General features: G+C 49.9%; 7 protein-coding genes and 1 non-coding gene; 4 read left to right on the top strand and 4 right to left on the bottom strand.

Moving 5' to 3' along the window:
* FFUJ_01972 (uncharacterized protein) overlaps positions 1-235 on the bottom strand; it is a gene marked incomplete at both ends in the record, with an annotated part of 2,822 nt that extends 2,587 nt beyond the window's left edge. The window contains one exon of the mRNA XM_023569751.1: positions 133-235. Within this exon, the coding sequence (XP_023423629.1) occupies positions 133-235 (103 nt within the window).
* A 629-nt stretch (positions 236-864) lies between these two features.
* On the bottom strand, positions 865-2,864 carry FFUJ_01973 (related to uracil permease; the record flags this gene model as incomplete). XM_023569640.1 has 6 exons in its annotated part: positions 865-1,191; positions 1,243-2,222; positions 2,278-2,361; positions 2,418-2,576; positions 2,682-2,748; positions 2,808-2,864. The coding sequence occupies 6 exons, from the start codon at positions 2,862-2,864 to the stop codon at positions 865-867; spliced, it is 1,674 nt and encodes a 557-aa protein (XP_023423628.1).
* Positions 2,865-3,571: 707 nt separating this feature from the next.
* Positions 3,572-6,768, top strand: FFUJ_01974 (related to D-amino acid hydantoin hydrolase (hydantoinase); the record flags this gene model as incomplete). XM_023569529.1 has 6 exons in its annotated part: positions 3,572-5,562; positions 5,591-5,686; positions 5,737-5,840; positions 5,888-5,964; positions 6,015-6,218; positions 6,277-6,768. 6 exons carry the CDS (start codon positions 3,572-3,574, stop codon positions 6,766-6,768), a joined length of 2,964 nt encoding a protein of 987 aa, XP_023423719.1.
* A 1,906-nt stretch (positions 6,769-8,674) lies between these two features.
* FFUJ_01975 (related to quinate transport protein) lies at positions 8,675-10,399 on the top strand (the record flags this gene model as incomplete). XM_023569418.1 has 3 exons in its annotated part: positions 8,675-8,976; positions 9,024-9,610; positions 9,657-10,399. The coding sequence occupies 3 exons, from the start codon at positions 8,675-8,677 to the stop codon at positions 10,397-10,399; spliced, it is 1,632 nt and encodes a 543-aa protein (XP_023423627.1).
* Positions 10,400-10,801: 402 nt separating this feature from the next.
* Positions 10,802-12,245, top strand: FFUJ_01976 (uncharacterized protein; the record flags this gene model as incomplete). XM_023569307.1 has 2 exons in its annotated part: positions 10,802-11,418; positions 11,639-12,245. The coding sequence occupies 2 exons, from the start codon at positions 10,802-10,804 to the stop codon at positions 12,243-12,245; spliced, it is 1,224 nt and encodes a 407-aa protein (XP_023423626.1).
* Positions 12,246-13,727: 1,482 nt separating this feature from the next.
* FFUJ_01977 (related to allantoate permease) lies at positions 13,728-15,369 on the top strand (the record flags this gene model as incomplete). XM_023569196.1 has 4 exons in its annotated part: positions 13,728-14,206; positions 14,259-14,443; positions 14,502-14,886; positions 14,940-15,369. The coding sequence occupies 4 exons, from the start codon at positions 13,728-13,730 to the stop codon at positions 15,367-15,369; spliced, it is 1,479 nt and encodes a 492-aa protein (XP_023423625.1).
* Positions 15,370-15,454: 85 nt separating this feature from the next.
* FFUJ_scaffold01.rrna1 lies at positions 15,455-15,570 on the bottom strand. Its single transcript, XR_002792826.1, has one exon. It is a non-coding gene; the product is annotated as a ribosomal RNA (ribosomal RNA).
* Positions 15,571-15,862: 292 nt separating this feature from the next.
* FFUJ_01978 (related to TOB3 (member of AAA-ATPase family)) lies at positions 15,863-20,053 on the bottom strand (the record flags this gene model as incomplete). XM_023569085.1 has 6 exons in its annotated part: positions 15,863-16,983; positions 17,041-17,196; positions 17,254-17,301; positions 17,352-17,411; positions 17,463-17,633; positions 17,719-20,053. The coding sequence occupies 6 exons, from the start codon at positions 20,051-20,053 to the stop codon at positions 15,863-15,865; spliced, it is 3,891 nt and encodes a 1,296-aa protein (XP_023423624.1).
* Between the last annotated feature and the right edge of the window lie 208 nt (positions 20,054-20,261).

Below are 20,261 nucleotides of genomic sequence, written 5' to 3'. Positions count from 1 at the left end.
GNGNGTGNGNGNGNGTGGNGNGNGGGGGGGGGGGCTCACAAGGGGGTTCAGAGGTGATGACACAAGCAGTCTTGCGCCTCCGACAGGCGTCGCAGGGTCTGTTTTTGCGGCTCCGTGGCTGGCGGGCTTTACCAAAGTTACTGCGAATGCTGAACTTGCGGGGCGTAGCAGTAGACGAGGAAGAAGTAGCCCGTTCCCGATCGCTAGCCTCAGCCTGCGAGTGAGAGTGATCCATCTGATCTGATTACCTTTTCGGAGGAGGCGGGCCAGGTACCCGTTAACGGCAATACCTACGCTCCACGCGCGCGTGTTTGAGGGAGAGTGTGTAGGTAAAAGCAAGCCAGGCTGCGGGAACGAAGGAGGGAGAGAAAGAGGCGAAGGAGATGTCGGCGAAAATCGCGTGATGGAGGGGGGGGACCGGGAATGATAAGTTGGCCGACAACCTAACAAAGGGAGAAACAAGCGGAGTTGGCCGAGTGAGTTCTTTTTAGGGGGCGCTTCTACTTGCGTACTAGTGTCTCGGAAAATGAGATTAGTGTGAAATTACAGAGGGCACGGGAGCTAAAAGGAAGAGTGTCAAGCGTGTTCAAGTGCCGTAGCTTCAGAACATGTTCGCGTTTTAGCCTGTCATGACGCGATTTCAAGATGCGACAATTAAAACAAGTGGATGATCTCCAATCTCAATCAGGGTCTACCGAGGTAACGTTGCTAAAATCAGAAGATAAAGTGATGAATTTTTATCCAGCATCCCCGCTATGTCTCATATGGTAAAATGGTAATTAAAATGGTCTCAGTGTAGATAGAGAGTAGCAGATAACAGGCTTGCAATCTTGAAAAGAAACATTGCCAACATGAACCTCGTAATCAAACAGACGTGGTCAGGGAGTTAGGGCCCTTGTTTCGCTGAAAAGAGTGCTCTTCAGTTGTTCCAGACTCACTCTCGGAGTAAGTCATGTCCCAGCGCTCATCATAAACAGCTTGGACCTCCTTGGCAGTGGTACCATCCTTGATGAAGGCGTCGAACTTCTTATCAGGGACAACCATGTGAAGTCCGTAGTAGACAGCGGCACTGACGATGAACCCAAAGAGGTAGTTGAGCTGGTAGAGGTTCTTTGCGCCATCTGAGACTTTAGCATTGGGGTTGACAGCAGCGATGAAGCCAGGCATTGTAGGTGCGACACCAACGATCCACTGAACAAACGAGTCAGTTATTTTCTTTATGCGATGTAATGTGGAACTTACCGCGACAAAAGCACGCCAGTTGATACCAAAGTTGTACCAGTAAATGCTATCCCTGTTACCCACAAAAAGATCGTCAACATTGACCTTGGCCTTCGCCACCAGGTTATAGTGAGCCACCATCAGACCAGTCATGGGCGCCAAGAAGACACTGTAGCCGGAGAGCACAGTGAGGAAGACGGTAGCTGTGTTGACGAGACGCCATGGGTTGACGATGGGGCTGAGAAGGGCCATGAGATAGGCACCGCGTCGAATGTTGATGTACTTGGGGAACACGGATGCGAGATCGATGCCGCCTGCGAGGGCGTTGCCGGGAAGATTGCTGCCGAGCTGAGAGATGGACAGGGCAAGACCGGCGAAGAAGATGGCGGCGCGGGTGCCCGCAGTTGGATCCTTGGCTAGAAGAGCGGCGAGGAGGGTGGGAGGATTCCAGATAGCCTCGCCCATGCGTTTCTGTGTCGCAGCAGTGACCAGAATGCCAATGACGGAAGCTCCAATACTGTAAAGCGGAAACGCAACAGTCTGGCCCCAAATAGCATCACCAGGCTTCTTGGACAGACGCGCATAATCGTTCTGGTTGAGGATACCCGCGGCAATACCACCAATCGTCGACATGATTCCCGAGATGGTGAGCCACGTAACACTCTGCGGACCACCGGTGACGGGAAGAGGCGTGCTATCAGCGAGGGTATCTCCAAAGCCATCCGATCCCATGGTCGCCAGCGCCCAGATCAGAAGAACCAGGAAGAAGACGAGGGTGACAGAGCTGGCAAAGTAGAAGAACTTTTGTATTCGGTGCGGTCGGATCCAGAGGAACGGGAGCGTGACGATGCAGAAGATGAAGTAGGAGACGAATTGCGCGGATGTCATGCCGGTCGACGCGGGGATCGTGTTGGGGATGTGTTTCTCGAGGTTGGGATCCCACGATAGGAGCATGAGATACGTGCATTGTCCGCCGACCCAAGACTGGAAGCCATACCAGACTTTGAGACGTCAGTACAGCCCAAACATTGGTAGAGGAGAGGGGGTGTGACTTACCGAGAGAGAGAAAGATGCGGTTCCAGATGACGAACTGCGATCCCCAGATTCCCCATACTGCTCGACTAAAGACAGGGAAGCCCACTGCAATGCGTGAGCCAATTGACCCATCGCGAATGATTTAGGAGTGGATAACGTACCATGGTAATAAGCTCCAGCAAGCGAAGCAAGAATCAAGGCTGCAGTCGCGAGGATGTTTCCGAGGATGATGGCGATGATGGCCTGCCACCACGTCAGGCCGAGAGGAATCAGCGCGCTGCCGGTCAGATACGTCGCAATGTTGCAGTTGATCAACAGCCCTGTAAGATTGCCCGTTGGTTAGATGCGCTTATGCAGTGTGATTGACTCCCATCTCGGCAAATAACACAATAAATCACCAATAGCGAATGAAAAAGGAAACGTACAGAAGTTGTGGAACGTCAGAAACGTCCATGTTCGTCGCTCAGTCCCAACAGGTCTGACATCTTCATTCTGCGCAGTAGCAAATTAGGGGGTGTGACGCGTGCTAAGGGGAGGTTTTTTTGGCGTACGATGAAGCGCGAGCCACGCGGTAGCTCAATGCGCTTGACGATATTCGCAACGGCCATTGTTGAGAATTGCGAATAGCTTCAGATAATTATTTTCCCGAAGCCTCCGGATCGATAGTGTGTGCAGTAGCTTGAGGGTGGCGGGCTGCTGCTGTCACTGTGGGAGAGATTTTAGGGGAGGACAGAAACTATTAAGGGTCCGCGCTGGGGGGGGGGGGCATGGGAGGGGGAATAGCGTCGGATTCGATCTGGTGCTGTATGTACAAAGTTTAATCCTCAGCCTTAACTTGTGATTGATTTGAGCCACAGACTGTAATTCGGAGGAGAGATACGTACCCCGGATTGAGGCGTCGGCCAAGAGACAGCCTGCACGACATTGATGGTCCAATGATAAGCAGATCGGCAGTTTAGGGAGATACGATGCTCAAAGGAGAAGAGGCTCCGCTGCAGTTCGGGGAAGTCTTCCACTGTCTCCTCTTTTCTCTTCTGGCGTCGGCCAACTTGCTCCATCCGTTCCTCGCCGCCCCCCTCTCGCATGATCCAGGAAAACATTGGAGAGGAGTGATTTTTCTTACTCACTAATGAAATCTAGAAAAAACAAATGTGCTGTACAGGCCTAAATCCTGGCCTGAAGCATGGACTGACCTCTGACTTATAAAGATCTGGTGATATCTCTCCTCCTTTGCCGCCCCCACCGTAATATTATGCTTTCAGGCACCTCCAGGGTATCATCCTCCCAACCAACAGCACACCTGTCTACCGCCAACATGTCCCTGTACCGAATCGGAGTAGACGTCGGAGGTACCAACACGGACGCGGCCATTCTCGACATCCGAGCTGCTGCCACATCCACCCCTGGCCGTGGCGTGCTCGCCTCCCACAAGGCCTCTACCACGCGAGACATCACCAGCGGTATTGAGGCTGCCATAAGAGCGGTGCTGCGCGACTCAGCCGTTGACCAGAGCGGTGTTTTGAGTGTCACCATCGGCACAACGCACTTTATCAACGCGCTTGTCGAGGCTGATGCGCGGAGATTAGACCGTGTCGCTGTGGTGAGGCTGTGCGGGCCGTTTACTAGACAATTACCCCCGTTTTCCGACTTTCCTGTTGGGTTGAGGAGTATTCTCGACGGAGGAGTTTATTACCTCGATGGAGGGCTTGAGATTGATGGGAGGGAAATTGAACCGTTGGATCATGAGCAGATTAGACAGACTGCGCGTGATGTCGTCGCAAAGGGGATCAACGTTGTCGCCCTGGTAGGCGTATTCTCACCACTTGACCACGACGGCAAACATGAGGAAGAATGCAGAAGGATTCTTCTCCAAGAAGCACCATCTCTCCAGGTCGTGTGCTCCCACGACATCGGGCCAACAGGCTTTCTAGAACGAGAAAATGCCACCATTCTCAACGCCTCCATCCTACGAACAGGGCATCGCGTGAAGAAGGGTTTCAAGCGCGCAATGCATCGGCTACAACTCACATGTCCGCTCTTTTTATCGCAGAACGACGGCACGCTTATTGATGCCGACACAGCAGCTGAGTTCCCCATCAAGACTTTTGCAAGCGGTCCTACGAATAGTATGACCGGCGCTGCGTATCTCGCTGGACTGGATCATAAGCGGGAGAACGTCGCGGATGATGAGGAGCCGCAGGTTTTGGTCGTGGATATCGGTGGGACGACTACTGATGTCTGCGCACTTCTTCCATCGGGTTTTCCACGACAAGCACCCGGTTTCGTCGAAGTCGGCGGCGTGCGCACTGCGTTCTCCATGCCAGAGGTTGTGTCAATCGGTCTCGGCGGTGGAAGCAAAGTGCAAGTCGACCCTAGCACACAAAGCGTCACTGTTGGCCCAGGATCGGTCGGACATTTACTCCAGCAGGAAGCCAAGGTCTTTGGAGGCAAGACTTTGACGGCGAGTGATATCGTCGTGGCGCTGGGTAAAGCGAAACTAGGCGACCCCGAGCTCGTCAAAGACGTCCCCGCGCCCATCATCGAAAGTGGTCGCAAGGAGTTGAAGAAAATGCTCGAGAGCGTCGTTGAGCAAATGAAAGTATCCTCCGCCCCAGTCCACGTCCTCCTCGTCGGCGGTGGTGCACTCCTCGTAACCGAAGACCTCGCCGGGGTGGACAAGTGCATAGTTCCCATCCACCAAGGCGCCGCCAACGCCGTAGGCGCAGCAATCGCCAAGGTATCCGGCGAGATTGACATTGTGGAGATCCCGGAGGGACGCTCTGAAAAGACCATCGTGGACGCTGCGTGCGCCAAAGCGATCGACATGGCCATCGCCAAGGGCGCAGCCAAGAACGACGTCAAGATTGTCGAGATCACAAAGACGCCGCTACAGTACATGTCTAATGGCGCTATGCGACTGCAGGTTCGTGCGGTGGGACATCTCGCTATTCCCGAGGAACTCACGCCGCCGCCTTCACCGCCCGTGATAAGCGTGCAGGAGACAGAGGACGATGAGGGCGAGAAGGTCAGTGTTCCGGATGCCCTTACACCAACGTACAAGCCCTCTCTCCACGTTGATCTCGACGCCTACCGTCCTGATGTCCAGAACGGAACGTGGTATCTTTCTGAAGTTGATCTAGAGATGATCGCGACAGGATGCGGAGTCCTCGGCACAGGTGGTGGAGGACCGACACATCACGAGTACCTCAAGGGCTTGGATGCACTGCGGAATAATCCCAAGGGGAGATTGAGGGTTATTTCGCCGAAAGCACTCAAGGACGATGCTATGATCTGCTTTGGTTCGTGGTATGGCAGTCCGAGCGTGATTAATGAGCGGATCGGCGGGGGGGAATGAGATTGTTACTGGTATCAATGCTGTGAACAAGGTTGTTGGGAACAAGACCTTTGATGGCATGTACATTGATGAGATGTAAGTCAAGTCCACGCTTCTGTTTAAGAGATCACTGCTAACAAAGATAGTGGTGGTGGAAATGGTATGAGTGCTTTCCCGCCAGCTGTTCACTTCGACGTCCCCGTCGTCGATGGCGATGCCATGGGTCGAGCTTATCCTACCATGTATCACGGTATGTTTCCTAGCACTCATCCAATTGACCCTATCTAACTTTAATAGCTACGTTCAGTGTATACGGCCACTCCCTCACACCCTGCGTCCTCTCCGACGCCCGTGGAAACACCAGTGTCGTCATGGTAAGCATCACCACTCATCAATCTCTTTCACAGTTCACTAACAGCAACAGAGCACCGACAACCCAATCCGTCTTGAGAGTCTCCTCCGAACAACAGTAATTGAACTCGGCCTCGGCTGCGCAGTCTGCGCCAATCCCCTCCCCGGCTCCGTGATCAAGTCGCACGGCGTTCCCAACACGGTATCTCAAGCGTGGTATCTCGGCCGCGCGGTGCACAACGCTCGTCGCAAAAAGACCAGCTATGTTGACGCAATTGTAAGTTTCCATTTGCTCAATTGAGTATGACAATCAATTGAGCGCTGCTGTAATTGAGCATCCGCTAACTGGTCAGTTTGACGTCTGCACTGGAAAACTCCTCTTCACCGGCAAGATCGTCGATGTCCGTCGCTACATCGGCGGCGGCTACACAATGGGCTCCGTCGTCATCGCGCCCCTCAGCGAAGACGAGCGCGAATCCCACAAACAAGATGTCCCCAGCGATCGCCACATGGTGATTCCCTTCCAGAACGAGTATCTCTACGCAGCGCTCTGCGACGCCGACGGTTCAGAGGCTTCACAGCAGGTCGTATGCACGGTTCCCGATCTAATCTCCATCCTGGGCCAAGACGGCGAGGGCATTGGATCTCAGGACTTGAGGTACGGACTACGTGTTAACGTCGTTGCGCTGCCGGCGCATCCGCTGTGGAAGACGGATAAGGGTATGAAGGTTGGTGGACCTGAGGGCTTTGGATTGAAGATTCCGTATACGGGTGTTGATAATGACTTTGTGGAGGGGAGGAGTGTGATTGAGGAGTTTGGGGCATAGCGAGCGTGAGCATGATGGTGAGATTTTGGTTGAGCTTTTTAAAGCTTACGCGGAGTTTGGCGTTGAAGCATTGCATGCATGAGAACGGGCGATGAGTGCTCGTTAATGATGGGTTTAATACCGATAGCATTTATGATTGTAATGACCAAATTGATATTTACAATTCGAGATGATTCGGTAGTATGAGAGGCAGCGTTTGTGATGAGGCTCAACAGGACCATGCTTGAAGAGGAGTGTCGGCATGTGGTCCAGTAGCTCCGGCAGTGACGCGAAATACGGCACGGCACGCCAAGCGCAATTGCCTTGGGTTTATCGACTACGTCCGTCATCAATAATTACTGAGAGTTCCTTGTGAGAAATAGAACCACTCGAAGCTCTGTTCTTTTATTCATGGCTGGCAACCTGCGAGAGCTTGTGCCTCGCATCTAGGTCTCATGCTAGACACAACGGAAAAACTCAATGAAGCTGCTGAGGCTTTCGGATACTGAAAGGCCACTCCGCGACGAGGAACTTGATTCAAGAAAACAGAGACATTAGCAGCAGAGTATATGATAGAGTATTCGGACAATGGTACGAGAATGCGGAGGGGAATTGCCTCAGTCATGTCTCACTGACGAAACGCGACGCGATCGTAGCGCGCTTCAAAAGTGTAGGTTAACTAGTCTTCCCGGCCAAGGTTCACTTACGCTCATCGAGGCAGAGGAAGTCAATTGATACCAGAATATCGGGATTATGGGCTTCCAGAATTAAGGAATAAAGATTCAATGGCAAAGCTAATACTGTATTAACTGTTCACTGATTCTGCTGTCAATTACAAATGCTGGTGATATGATATTCGGCTCCCAGCGGTTTGGACCAGCCCACTGAACGCACATGACCATCAGATTCTTCCAAAAGCACAAGACGATAACCAGCAAGAAGAGCATGCGGTTCAATTTAGGCAGAATCACAACAATGCCATTGTCGCATCTCTCGATTCATCCCATCACAAGATCTATAATTGCACCGACCCTCGCCTGTCAAAACACACCAAACATGTGACTCCATTCTCCCCCCAAACAAACCCCCAAACTCTTGGGTCTCATTGCAGCGCTTATCGCCTCTGTATTCGGACCTATTCCCACAGTGGAGAATCCGGGGGAAAACACACCATTTTCCCTCTCGGATCCGAAATGATCAGCCCGCATTTTTAAGTAATAAGCCCTGCGAGCTTACCGGTTTTAAGCACTACCCTGCGAATTTACGGAATATTTTCTTGATCCAAGTGACATGATCGACAATGACACCACTAGCTAGTTAATGTTCCGCGGCAGCCTATTGCCGAATAGAGAGTACTTTGACGGCCAAATGCTCGGTGGTAAAGATGTAACGTCGCAGATGAAAGATCCACTGGAAAAGTGGTGATCTTTGGGGATGATGGTTTTTCGTATGGAGATGGAGAATATGGGGATAGAGTTGGGCTTTGGCTTTTACCATGATGTCTGAGTGTAATGACCCTCAGCAACTAAAGGCGTAGAAACTTCAAGAGCATGAGTTGAGACTATGAGCAATGGATCATTAGATGATAGTACAATGATTGACTGACACCCAAAAACTCGAAGGATTTAGAAATACGTCATATCACAAACAATTCCATGCTCTACCCACCTCCATCAACCCCAGAACATCATCCCCGTGCCCAGTGGAGAAGCTCACAACAGCAAGGATCTCCAGCATCAGGAGCTCAAATGTATGTAACCGTAGGACAAACCAGAATCCTTTCAGCGTCCACATTAACGGGACACATTACCCCGAGGCCATCGTCTCAAACAAGTGTAACCAGCATAACAACTATAAAACACATCCCCCGCCCTAGTTGCACCGCTCATTTGCAGCTCAAGCACTTACAAACTGGCTTGACTACACTATGCCTATTGGCAACATCTACGTGATCGCCGGAGTCTCCGTCGTAGGCGGTGCACTCTTCGGCTTTGACATTTCTTCCATCTCTGCTCAATTGGGCGAGAACTCTTATAAATGTTACTTTAACCAGGGTCCTAAAGGACCGCCATTTGACGATGATGAGGATTGCAGCGGACCTACCTCGCTGAATCAGGGTGGTATAACGGCGAGTATGGCTGCTGGTTCGTGGCTGGGTGCTTTGGTATCGGGTATTCTCAGTGATCGTCTTGGAAGGAAGTATTCCATCATGGTTGGTTGTATCATCTGGTAAGCCACTCCCGTCTGGTACAAAGGTGACATACTAACATCGATAGGATTATCGGGTCTATCATCTCTTGCGCCTCCCAAAACATTGGCATGCTCGTCGTCGGCCGCATCATAAACGGTTTCGCAGTCGGCATAGAATCCGCCCAAGTCCCCGTGTACATCGCCGAAATCTCCCCGCCTTCCAAGCGTGGCCGTTTCATCGGCATGCAGCAATGGGCCATCACCTGGGGCATCCTGATCATGTACTACATCTCCTACGGGTGCGCCATGATCGGCGGGCGTCACTCCTCCGACTACTCCACCGCTGCGTTCCGTGTGCCCTGGGGTCTTCAGATGGTTCCGGGCGTGTTCCTCTTCTTCATGATGATGTTGCTGCCAGAGTCTCCGCGTTGGCTGGCGAGGAAGGATCGTTGGGATGAGTGCCATGGTGTTCTTACGCTTGTGCATGGGCATGGAGATCCTGATCATCCGTTTGTGGCGCTGGAGTTGCAGGATATTAAAGATATGTGTGCTTTTGAGGCTTCGATTGCTGATGTTACGTACCTCGATCTGTTCAAGCCCAACATGATCAACAGGACTGTCATTGGTATCTTTACTCAGATATGGTCTCAGCTTACTGGCATGAACGTTATGAGTAAGTCTTCTTCACCTACTAGCAGACTCGATGCTGACATTTCTAGTGTACTACATCTCCTACGTCTTCTCAATGGCAGGATACAAGGGCAACGCCAACCTTCTCGCTTCTTCTATCCAGTACATCATCAACGTCTTGATGACTATCCCCGCACTTCTGTGGATGGACAAGTGGGGACGTCGTCCTACATTCCTCATCGGTGCTACTCTCATGTGCACATGGATGTTCGCCAACGCCGGTATCTTGGCTGCCCACGGTACCGAGATTCCCAAGGATGAGCGTGACTCTCCTCAAGTCTCCATGAGTGTTGGTGGAAGTGCTGCAAAGGGTCTTATCGCCTGCACGTATCTCTTCGTCGCTTCTTACGCACCAACATGGGGTCCAGCCTCATGGACATATCCACCTGAGCTCTTCCCTCTTCGTCTTCGAGGAAAAGGTGTCGCCTTTGCCACTTCATCGAACTGGGCTTTCAACACTGCTCTGGGACTGTTCACGCCCGTTGCCTTTGAGAACATCACTTGGAAGAGCTACATCATCTTTGGTGTCTTCAACGTTGCGATGTTTATCCATGTCTTGTTCATGTTCCCTGAGACGGCTGGAAAGACACTTGAAGAGACCGCGGACATGTTTGAGGATCCTAATGGCATCAAGTACATCGGTACTCCAGCTTGGAAGACTCACGTCGCAACTCATCTTACTACCAAGGCTGAGAAGGGCGATGTGGAGGCCAAGCTTGGCGCTGCACATGAGGAGGATGCTCAGCATTCGGTCGCTACAACTGAGAAGTAAAGAATGCATAATGACTAAAATATAATGATGAGGGATGGATAGCGACAGAGATGGCGGGAGGGAGCGAGTGTGGATATATCGGATGAGAATGGCTCAATTTTCAATACAATCATTAAACCGAGAGAACTGAATATAGTAAGGTCCTGTTTTCCTCTATGATTGATGAGGAAATGCGGAATAAGTTATGAGTTTGATGTTGGCCTACGAAAGCACCTTACCTAAGCCAACATGTGACTCCGCGTTTCCAATGAGTGTCCTCGCCCTGCCACGACCGAATCTGTCGATTTACAACATCAACACCACAGCCCCACCAGATCTACTGTCAACTCCATTAAAGAATAATATCTTCACTCAGACGCCAGGAACAGAGCATTAATCTTTAAACTTACACGTTCAATAGTGATGCCCAAGCCGCACTCAAAGGCTTCGCCACTACAGAACAAAGCGGTCTCGAGCCCTAGGACAACTTACCAGAGACAAGATGAGGGAAGCCCTTCACCAAACAACTCTGACGGCCTTCAGACACCTGATACTCGGACTATTCGTATCCGCAAGGACTTTTCAGTAACCCATGCGAATAAGAGATTCGGGTTGCAACAGATCCCCCAGTTACCGTCAACGGACAGACTGAGTCAGCATCTTCGCGGACTAAGTCTCAATACCGCGATGTATCCACGAGTCCAATCACAAGAGCCGAAAGACCCCACATTCTTACCGACAGGTGAACTTCTCAACATCGTTCCAATTTCTCGCTCCAGCGCACGCGATCCCACGTTGGAGATGGCACGAACAGTCTTTTTCTCCATCCATCGGATACACTGGCTCATCGAAGCTTTATCAGATCTCACAAGTGATGGAGACTCTAGACAATCAAGTCTTCATATGGTAGCATATAACGCAAGCCTCCATCTTGGCGAGCTTGGAGAGCAGATTCAGACATATGCCGAGGCTGATGAGATGTCGAAGATGAAACAAGACATCAACCAGATCAGGGGCGCTTGCAGTGTTCTAACAAAGGCGTATGTTCCGATCTGTTCACAGGTCTGTCGAAATATTGAAGTTCTGGTTGAACGGGCAGAGGGACGCTTTGTTAGCGACTTGATCTGCAGCCTATACGCTAGTGTCATGGGACTACGAGCCGAATTTCTTTGTTTCCAGGATCAAGCTACTCTCCAGCAGACTACCGAACTTGGCTCCGTAAATGGAAAAAACACGAGAAAACTCAAATGGCAAACCAAGTCTATCTATTCGGAAAACTGGTCCAGGACATGCTAAACGCCCCTCAAACGACGACGCAGCTCCTCAAGAGTATCCGTGGACACCCCCACCACCAGCACGTACATTGACATTGGATGGGGAATCTGAGCTCCTTCATCAACTATACACAGCTCTATGCCGACTATGCAAGCTCATTCCAGAGACTCTACCATCTACCGGCCGCAGGTTTCAAGCACAGATCCAGAACATAAAGACGCAACACTCTGCCATAGATGCGTGCTCCAGAGTCATCAGGTTATCAGAAACTGTCAAGCAAAGTCTTGAAATTTTCCATATGAACTTGAGCGCTCCGCTTCGCAACCTCTATTATCAACTTGTTGATGCCTGGGCTACCTTTGGTGGTGTTGTGAAATCGCTCAACAGCCAACTGGGTATTGACCCAGATTCAAGAAAGGAACTCCAAAAAATCCAGCAACTTGTTAAAGAAGTGATGCACTGCTTGGGAATTTTGCCGATGAAGACGAATGCCAACGCAGCATTCAATGATAGTTCTCCGTTGTCACCACAGCAGGCATCGCTGGGACCGGCAATCCAGGCGACGATCTCACAATCGCCATATCTCAGCTAAAGCTTTGTAGGTATAGACTTCGTTATAGAGAGAACAGCTCTGCATCACATGCGTTATGCCAAAGGGCAGGGTCCCTATGACTGACTTGCTTTACTGCTGTTAATTAAAGCTGGCTTAATATATAGAGCTTAATTACTTTTTTTAGTATAAAGTTATTTGATAATTAAAATTTAATCTCTTTAACTTAAAATTTATTTTTAAAATAAGAATAGAGTTCTAAATAATATATTTAGTCTTTAAGAATTAATTCTCTATATAGAACTGTCAACAGTTATTAAGTAACCAGTGCTTCACAACTTGGGCAATTTCTGTAAGAATTTGTGCATCTTCATCTGGATAACAGAAAAAAGGGCGGCAGCAACGAATCGAAAACAGTCAATACCGTAGAAAGCATGTGCTGAATCATTATTGACAAAGATAACTTCTGCCATTTTATTTATGCGCAACCCGTCCTATTTCACAAGCCGGCTTCATGCTCTTGTTCGAGAGGCATGAACACAACTCGCATAACTGATCGAGATCTGAACCACCTGCGCATCATTGCTGAAACTGAGATATTAAAAAAACGTATTCAAACCTCAACCCGATGTTGCTAGAGCAGCCAGAAAGGCTACAACCCAAGAACGCACCTTGCGGTGTCCTTGGTTTCGTTGGGTGAACGACCGCCGAGCCAACACGCAGGAGGCTCACCTCAAAACATTTCGATCGGCCCTTGATCTGACTGCACAAACTGTTGCTAAGTAGGATGATCTCAGGACTTGGCCCCAAATTATATCAAGCATGTACTGGCCGGCCAGAAAGCAGGAAGTGGGACATGGACTTGGTGAATTATTTGCTAGGCCATGAGTACCTGAAGGGGCTGGTTCGAATTTGTTAAGGTGGCTTAAAGCTGCTTTAGCTAGACGTGTTATTTGCAGTTGAGACTTGTGGCTGAGAGCTTTCGTCACCACAGACGACTTGGCAGATTCATGTCCTAATTTAGTTAAATTCACTTGCTACTCGTTCTCTTCAGTGACGCCAACGCTTTGACATCAGTTGCCAGAAGCTTGTATTGGCTGAGAGATAACCTGCTCGGCTATGACTTCGTTCCTCGGACCGTGCTCGGGCCGTGCAAGCCGTGTTTTCGAGCCGTGTGTGCAAGTGGTTGACATTACACCTGCTATACCTAGACTTAGCTTGGTGCGGGGAAAACAGGATGAAGAGAGTCTAATTTAAGTCTAAAGCCAAGCTTTCTAGTTATGGCGAATCGGGATATCCCCTCATTGCAATTCCCCCAGATCGCCAAGAGCTAACAAGGATCTAGACTGTGGGGGATCAGATCTTCAGTCTTGGAGGGGAACGCATTGATATCTGCGATCATCCCTTGTATGGGTATAAATACGACCCAAGAAGACTCGCCGTAATCACATATCAGCCTTCAAACCACTTCTTCTTCATTCCATATATTCACTATTCCAATTTGTCGCCGACCTAACCGCCGCTATGAAAGAGGACGCAGCAGGCAGTGATAAAGCAAGTGTTAATATTGCTGAAACGGCCGATAATGCGAAAGTGTCCTTGGCTGAGGGTGCAGGCTTCACCGAAGCCGACACCAACAGACTGATCCGCAAAATCGACTGGTCCATTATTCCATTCGTCTCTCTACTCTACCTCCTCTCATTCCTCGACCGCACCAACATCGGCAATGCTCGTCTGGATACCCTCGAGTTAGACCTCAACATGTCAGGTATAATGTACAACCACGCACTCGCCATATTCTTTCCCTTCTACATCATAGCAGAAATCCCATCCAACATGGGCATGAAGCGGTTCAGGCCCTGGATATGGATCCCCTCTATGATGGTCGTATGGGGCATTTGCTGCACCCTGATGGGCATAGTCCATAACTACGCTGGTCTGTTGGCTGCACGAAGCTTCCTTGGTTTAGCTGAGGGCGGTTTGTTTCCGGGAATTGCCTACTAGTGCGTCTCCTTCCGATCGCGAACCTCTTGTATCGTAGGCTAACATTTCCAGTATCACCATGTGGTACCGCCGCCACGAGTGTGGCTTTCGCATGGCCATTTTCTTTTCTGCTGCGACGGCTGCTGGTGTATTTGGCGGCTTTCTCGCCCGTGGTATTATGGAGATGCGAGGTCTGGCAGGCTTGGCTGGCTGGCAATGGATCTTCATCATCGAAGGTCTTCTTACTGTAGCAGTCGGTACGTGTTCCGTTTGATACACCCGCTTGAGATTGATGCTAACAGTTGTGACCTACAGCACTGGCCTCATTCAAGCTGATGGCTGATTATCCCGACCGAGCCAAGTTCATAACAGACGCAGAGAGGAAACATATCCAAGAACGCTTGATGCTTGATCGATCGGGCCTGGCCGAAGAGTTCGAAATGAAATACGTCTGGGATGCGTTCAAAGATTGGAAGATCTGGGTGCATATGCTTATCGCAACTGGCACATTTACCGGGGTCTACTCCTATTCTCTTTTTCTACCCACCATCATTCGCGACCTCGGGTATTCCAGTACAACAGCCCAGCTTATGAGTACTCCTCCATATTTAGTCGCGTGTTTCGTGTGCGTCGTGGCTGGCTGGTGGGCGGACAAGATCCAACAGAGAGGAGTATTCATGATTGTATTCATCACCATGGCGTAAGTAACCATTGGACCTTGATACTTGTAGCCACCTACTGACAACTTACCAGTGGACTTGGTCTCATTCTCCTCATGGCCGTTCGCCATTCTGGAGTTCGCTACTTTGGCTGCTTCCTCCTCGCTTCGGGCATATTCCCATCTGTTCCCCAAGGCATTGCCTGGAACAGCAATAACATCGGTGGATCACTCAAGCGAGGAGTCGGCATCGCGATGAACGTGAGCTGTGGTAACCTTGGCGGCATCATTGCATCCTATCTATTTCTGAAAAAAGATGCTCCAAGATATTTCCCAGGCTTCGGTACTCTCTTGGGCTGCCAGGTTATGGCATTGGTCTTGTCCGTCTGGATGACTATTTATCTACGCCGTGAGAACGCTCGCCGGGACGCTACGCACAAGGATCCTAGCTTATATACCGAAGACGAAAAGCATGCTGAGCGGGAGAAGGGCGATAATGCCACATTCTTTCGGTATACAATCTAGCAAGTAGGATCAATTTATAATTACTTGAGACAGAATGCTTATAGGCATGTCCTGCAAAAATAGAAAAGTTCCTAAGATCAGCAAAAACATACAACAGCGGGGATTCGCTGGTCGTCACCGACCCAACTACTAATCCGCCGGTTAGTGGCTTAACTATGGGAGAGCGGACGGGATCCCGTGGTCTACACTACCTATGGTCGTATGTACAAGTCGACGGTGCATTACGACATATACTTATAGTCTCCCGTAACAGATTTCAGTACACATTATATGCTTATGCCGACGCGGGCAAGCATAACGAAATGGTAGATTCAGGCTTCATGTTCATGCACCGTGAATACACTCCAGTTGACTCAATGGCCAGCCTTCAGTCAGACCTATAATTTGAAACTAAAATGCTGGCGGGTTTCTAATCTGTGTCCAATGCTCGACCATCACATGATTCCCCAATACACAGCAATCTCTCAAATGTAATATTTCCTAATCACCCTGTTTAATCAGCCTCGTCAGGAAGTGTCTTTCTGGATGCCCCTGGCATCGCTCTCCTCTTGGGGATGTGGTCACCCTTTGTCGACGCTTGTTGACCGCGGCCGGAGCCTCTTCCCCGATTTCCACCACGGGCCGTATGTCGCCCTGGTTGAGACGGACGTCGTCGATACTTGGATATTTCCTGCTGGTCGTCGGGGTAGTACTTGTGATCCCCAAACTCTTGGTCATAGTTCTGCGCTGGTTGCTTGCCTCGCGCGGCAGGACGGCCTTCATGGACCTCGCCATAATCGTCATCCTCATCAAACGAGGGTCCGTTCTCAAAGTCCCTACCATCGTCATCGTCCTGCATAAGCCCTTGATCGTCTTCGTGCCCGTGATAGCCATCGGCATATCCGTATTCAAACATAATGTCTTCATCATCCATGTACTGCTCATGTCGATACCTTTGTTCTCTCATCTGCTGCTCATGTCTTCCGCTTGGCCTCGGACCGTATCGCTGCCCATAGTTTGGCCTACCGTCTGCCGCATACGCCCTCTGCCTTGATGCTAGGAGGCTTGCAGACTCGCCAAGGCCCCATCGATCATGCCTAAGGCGGAAGTTCTTCGCTTGTTGTGCGGCACTGAACCCATGTACCTCTCGAAGGTACTTCATAAACGCCAGATATGCGTTTGCCACATCTTTGAAGTGCTTCTTTGTCAACTTGACCTTGATCTTCTTCCTTGACATTGCCGCTATTTCCATAACGTTCCGGCCGTCGCTGGCATCTGGGTTGGCTAGCTTCTGGCCCTCAAACTCAGCTAGGGCAAGAGCCGTCTGACAGGCATTGCGGATCTGACGACCGTTCCAGCGTGCGTCTTTGTTCTCTGCAAAGTAGTCAAGGATGAATTCGTTAATCGAGAGTTCGTCGAGTTCAAGTTCAGCTTCTCCTCTTTCCTTCTTCTTCTCGAAGCGGGCTTGGATGCGTGTGAGATTGACCTTAAAGACGGCAAGGGTGGAGGCTTGGCTGAGAGGGGGGTAGTATAAACTGATGTGAATACGCGACGTGAAGGCCTCGTCAAAGGTGCCTACGCGGTTGGTGGTTAGGAACAGGATGCCAGTGTAGTATTCGAGTGTCCGAAGGAAGACTGAGGTGAGAAACTGTGGTCAACACACTGCAATACTCTAGAAGAACTTTTACTTACCTGCGACAAGACTGTTGCGATCAAAGTTCTCTGTCTGCCGAGCTTCAAGGAATACATCTGCTTCATCAATAAGCAGAATACATCCCCATCGACTAGCAAGAGCAAAGTTCTTCTCCAAACGGCTCTCGACTACATCTGCTGTAGACCCTAGATCTCCTGAACTCGCCAATTAGTGATCGTATCTGAGGGTTCAAAGATCAGTGAGGGGCTTACCGCAAGTGATTTGGAACAGAGGTTTGCGGAAGTATGTCGCAACACACTCTGTCTCAGTCAGTTGAGCTCTATATATTCACGGCGGTTTGACGAGTTACCTGCTGTAGTCGTCTTTCCAACCCCAGGAGCTCCATGCAGGAGCAAGATCAAGCCTTTCCCTAGACTCTATGTAAGCCATCGTCAGTGATGATGAATTTAGCACCAAATACCTTTTCCGCGGACAATATCAACTTCATCCGTTTCATCGTAAGCGGAAGCCTTGTCCAAGAAATGCTGCGTCACCAGACTTTCCACCATTGCCCTGTGTCCAGGTGGTAGGATGAGTAAATCAAATGTGTTTTGATCCTTCATGGGGCCGAGGTAGGTCAAGTCGAGCTTGGCTGTGAGCGCTTCATGTTAGTTCACATTTCCCAACTCCCATTAAAAGACATCAGGTACAATGGCATGGAGGGATATGTTACTCACTCCACTTCCTGCTCCTCATGATAAATCCAAAAACCCTATAACTTATAATCAACCTATCCTCATCAGTTATGTAACCCTCATCCTCCGTTGCCTCTCTCAGAGATCTTGCCGCAATCGTAAGTGACGGCATACCCTCACTCATACCAGTCTCCCAAAACTGACTGTGCACAAATTCACTAGTCCGGTTGTGCTCCACGAAAATGTCATCGTGAACCTTCTCCTTGGAACAACACTGTGGAAGGCAAGTTTGCTGTTGGCGACGGCGACGACGGCGAGCAATTTCAATGCTATCTGAGCTGTCATAATGGTGACCTGCATCAGAATCACCGCCCGGACCTATATCTTTGAGCTCAGGCTTCCAGTTTCTTTGGACGTCCTGAAGGTACAGTTGAATGTCATCTTTGATTTCGGAGGCAAAACGTTCGAGAACAAGCTTTTCGATCGTCCAACCAGAGGGCTTGGTTCTGCCTCCGAAGTCGTTGGCGTTGAAGGCTTCCTCGAAGTCAATGACAACTTGGCTATCGATTTCTTCTTGTGTTTCAAGAGAAAGTCCTGAGTAGTGCATTGGAATACCGCGACGTTGAGGATCACATACTTCTATAAATAGTGAGCCCCGCTTGATCAGTATATCCTTTAAGTTATGGCCACTGGCCCATTGAAGCGGGACGACGGGGAGAGAGCGAATGCTCTTTTCGCCTTCGTATCGATGAATCTCGATTGTCTGTGTAACAGGACCGATGTGTTCTCCATCAAAGTCTAGGTGAACGCACTGAATCGTGATGGGCGAATCATCAAGCTTGGCCCTTGCCTCGGACATCCAGAGGCTTCTTCCCGTGGGTGGCTTCATAATGTGCGTAGCATAGTTCACCTGGATGACGCGATATGCCTGCTTCTCATCTTTGCTGACCACAAAGTCACCTGGTTTAATGAGGTGCCAAATGTCGCTCCAGAAAACCTTTGTGCACTCTTTGCTAGCAAGAAAATCTAGCTTGTCTTCCAGATCATGGTCAATGAAGTCAACGAGGCAGTTGAGGTGCTCTAGTGCTTCTTGATTGTATAGGAGATGATCATCTTCGGAAGTCTGGGTGTCTAGACTGCTTCGCCTCGCTCTTGCTGAGCCATCCTTGGTATTCTTGTTCTCTTCGGCCTTTTCCATGTTCTCATTTGTCCCTGGATTATTATTGAAGGTATTCTCAATTGGCCCTTGGGGAGATTTGTCCTCTCCGTCCAGTTTGTCGTCAATAACCTCTTGTCTCTTTTGGTCAGCAAATGGTTCGACCTTGCTATCGACAACCTCTCCGGTGGGATTTCCATCTTTATCTGCTGATTCTTTCGCCTTATCCTTGTCTTGAGCCTTCTCATACTTTTTCTGAGCCCTGATCAAATGCTCCTCGAGTTCATCTCTCTCCTTTCGAATTTCGTCTTTGTACCAGACAAGACTTCTAAACGGTCTCATCATCAAAATTGGCTCAAAATCGTTGACGTCGTCCTCTTGGAAGATCTTGCTGAGACTTCTCAGAATTATTGACGAGTTGATACGTATTCGCTCGGGCAGTGGTCCTTGACCACGAGACATAAGTTTGCCAGTGGGTTTTCGTAGGTTAAGTGATACTTTGGCGGAAGAAGCATTGACAGCAGCCTCAGAAGTATCAACCTTAGTTTCGAACCCGTGTCTTGCAGTTTCGAATTTATTGCGATACCGAAGCCCGGGGAGTATAACCTTGACTTCAGGCTCCCCTACCAGTACATCGATCGCAAATTTGTTGGTTTGCCTGGTAACCTCGAGAGGCCCTTGAAACTTCGCCCATGGTACACGATTCAGCATTGGAGTAATCGATTTGCTCTCAAATTGTGGAACTTGAAAATATTGCCTGATTCGAGGAGGCATACGCGCACGCTCATAGTAGAGAGTGTCGACTGGTTTCAGTTGCACAGATATAGCTTGATCGGTCTTGTCGCCGAAGTAAACCTGATGGCTTCGAGTGGATGGGCTCTCAGGTGGTTCGACTTCGCGCGTTCTCCAGCCGCCGAACTCAAGGCCATTATCCAATACGTCTCCAAATTCTTCTTGCTCTTCTTGGTATCTCTCCTTCGAGTCCTGGACCTGGTGTTTGAGCGGTTTGATCTCGGCTTGCATGTCACACGTCTCATCAGGGGATGTTGCAGTACCAGGAACCATCTGAATCTGACTTGGAAGGGGCTTTTCGGAGTCTTGAGGGACTTCTGCGATGGCCTTTGACCACGATGTTGATTCGTCACTTGCTCCGCTGGGAGCACTAGAGGTGTGGCTTCTATTGCTCCCAGCGAGAACTTCAAGATCTGGAGGGGAGGGCATTGGAGGTTCCTGCATCATCGTATTACCGAGTCAATACATGGTTCTTTGGATAGATAGAAGTAGCTGGGATCTAACCTGTGATTTACTTCAACCGGTTGATTGTGTATATGTTTCAATCACTCAGGGAAAGGAAACACTGTCGCAATTTCAACACCAAGCCAGAGCCTGATTTCAAACTAGCCGTAAAGGAGGGGTGAAATGTGAGGAG

The sequence above is a fragment of the Fusarium fujikuroi genome, chromosome FFUJ_chr01 (assembly GCF_900079805.1).
Source record: "Fusarium fujikuroi IMI 58289 draft genome, chromosome FFUJ_chr01".
Classification (NCBI taxonomy): Eukaryota; Fungi; Ascomycota; class Sordariomycetes; order Hypocreales; family Nectriaceae; genus Fusarium; species Fusarium fujikuroi.
This window is presented reverse-complemented; position numbering and strand designations above follow the sequence as displayed.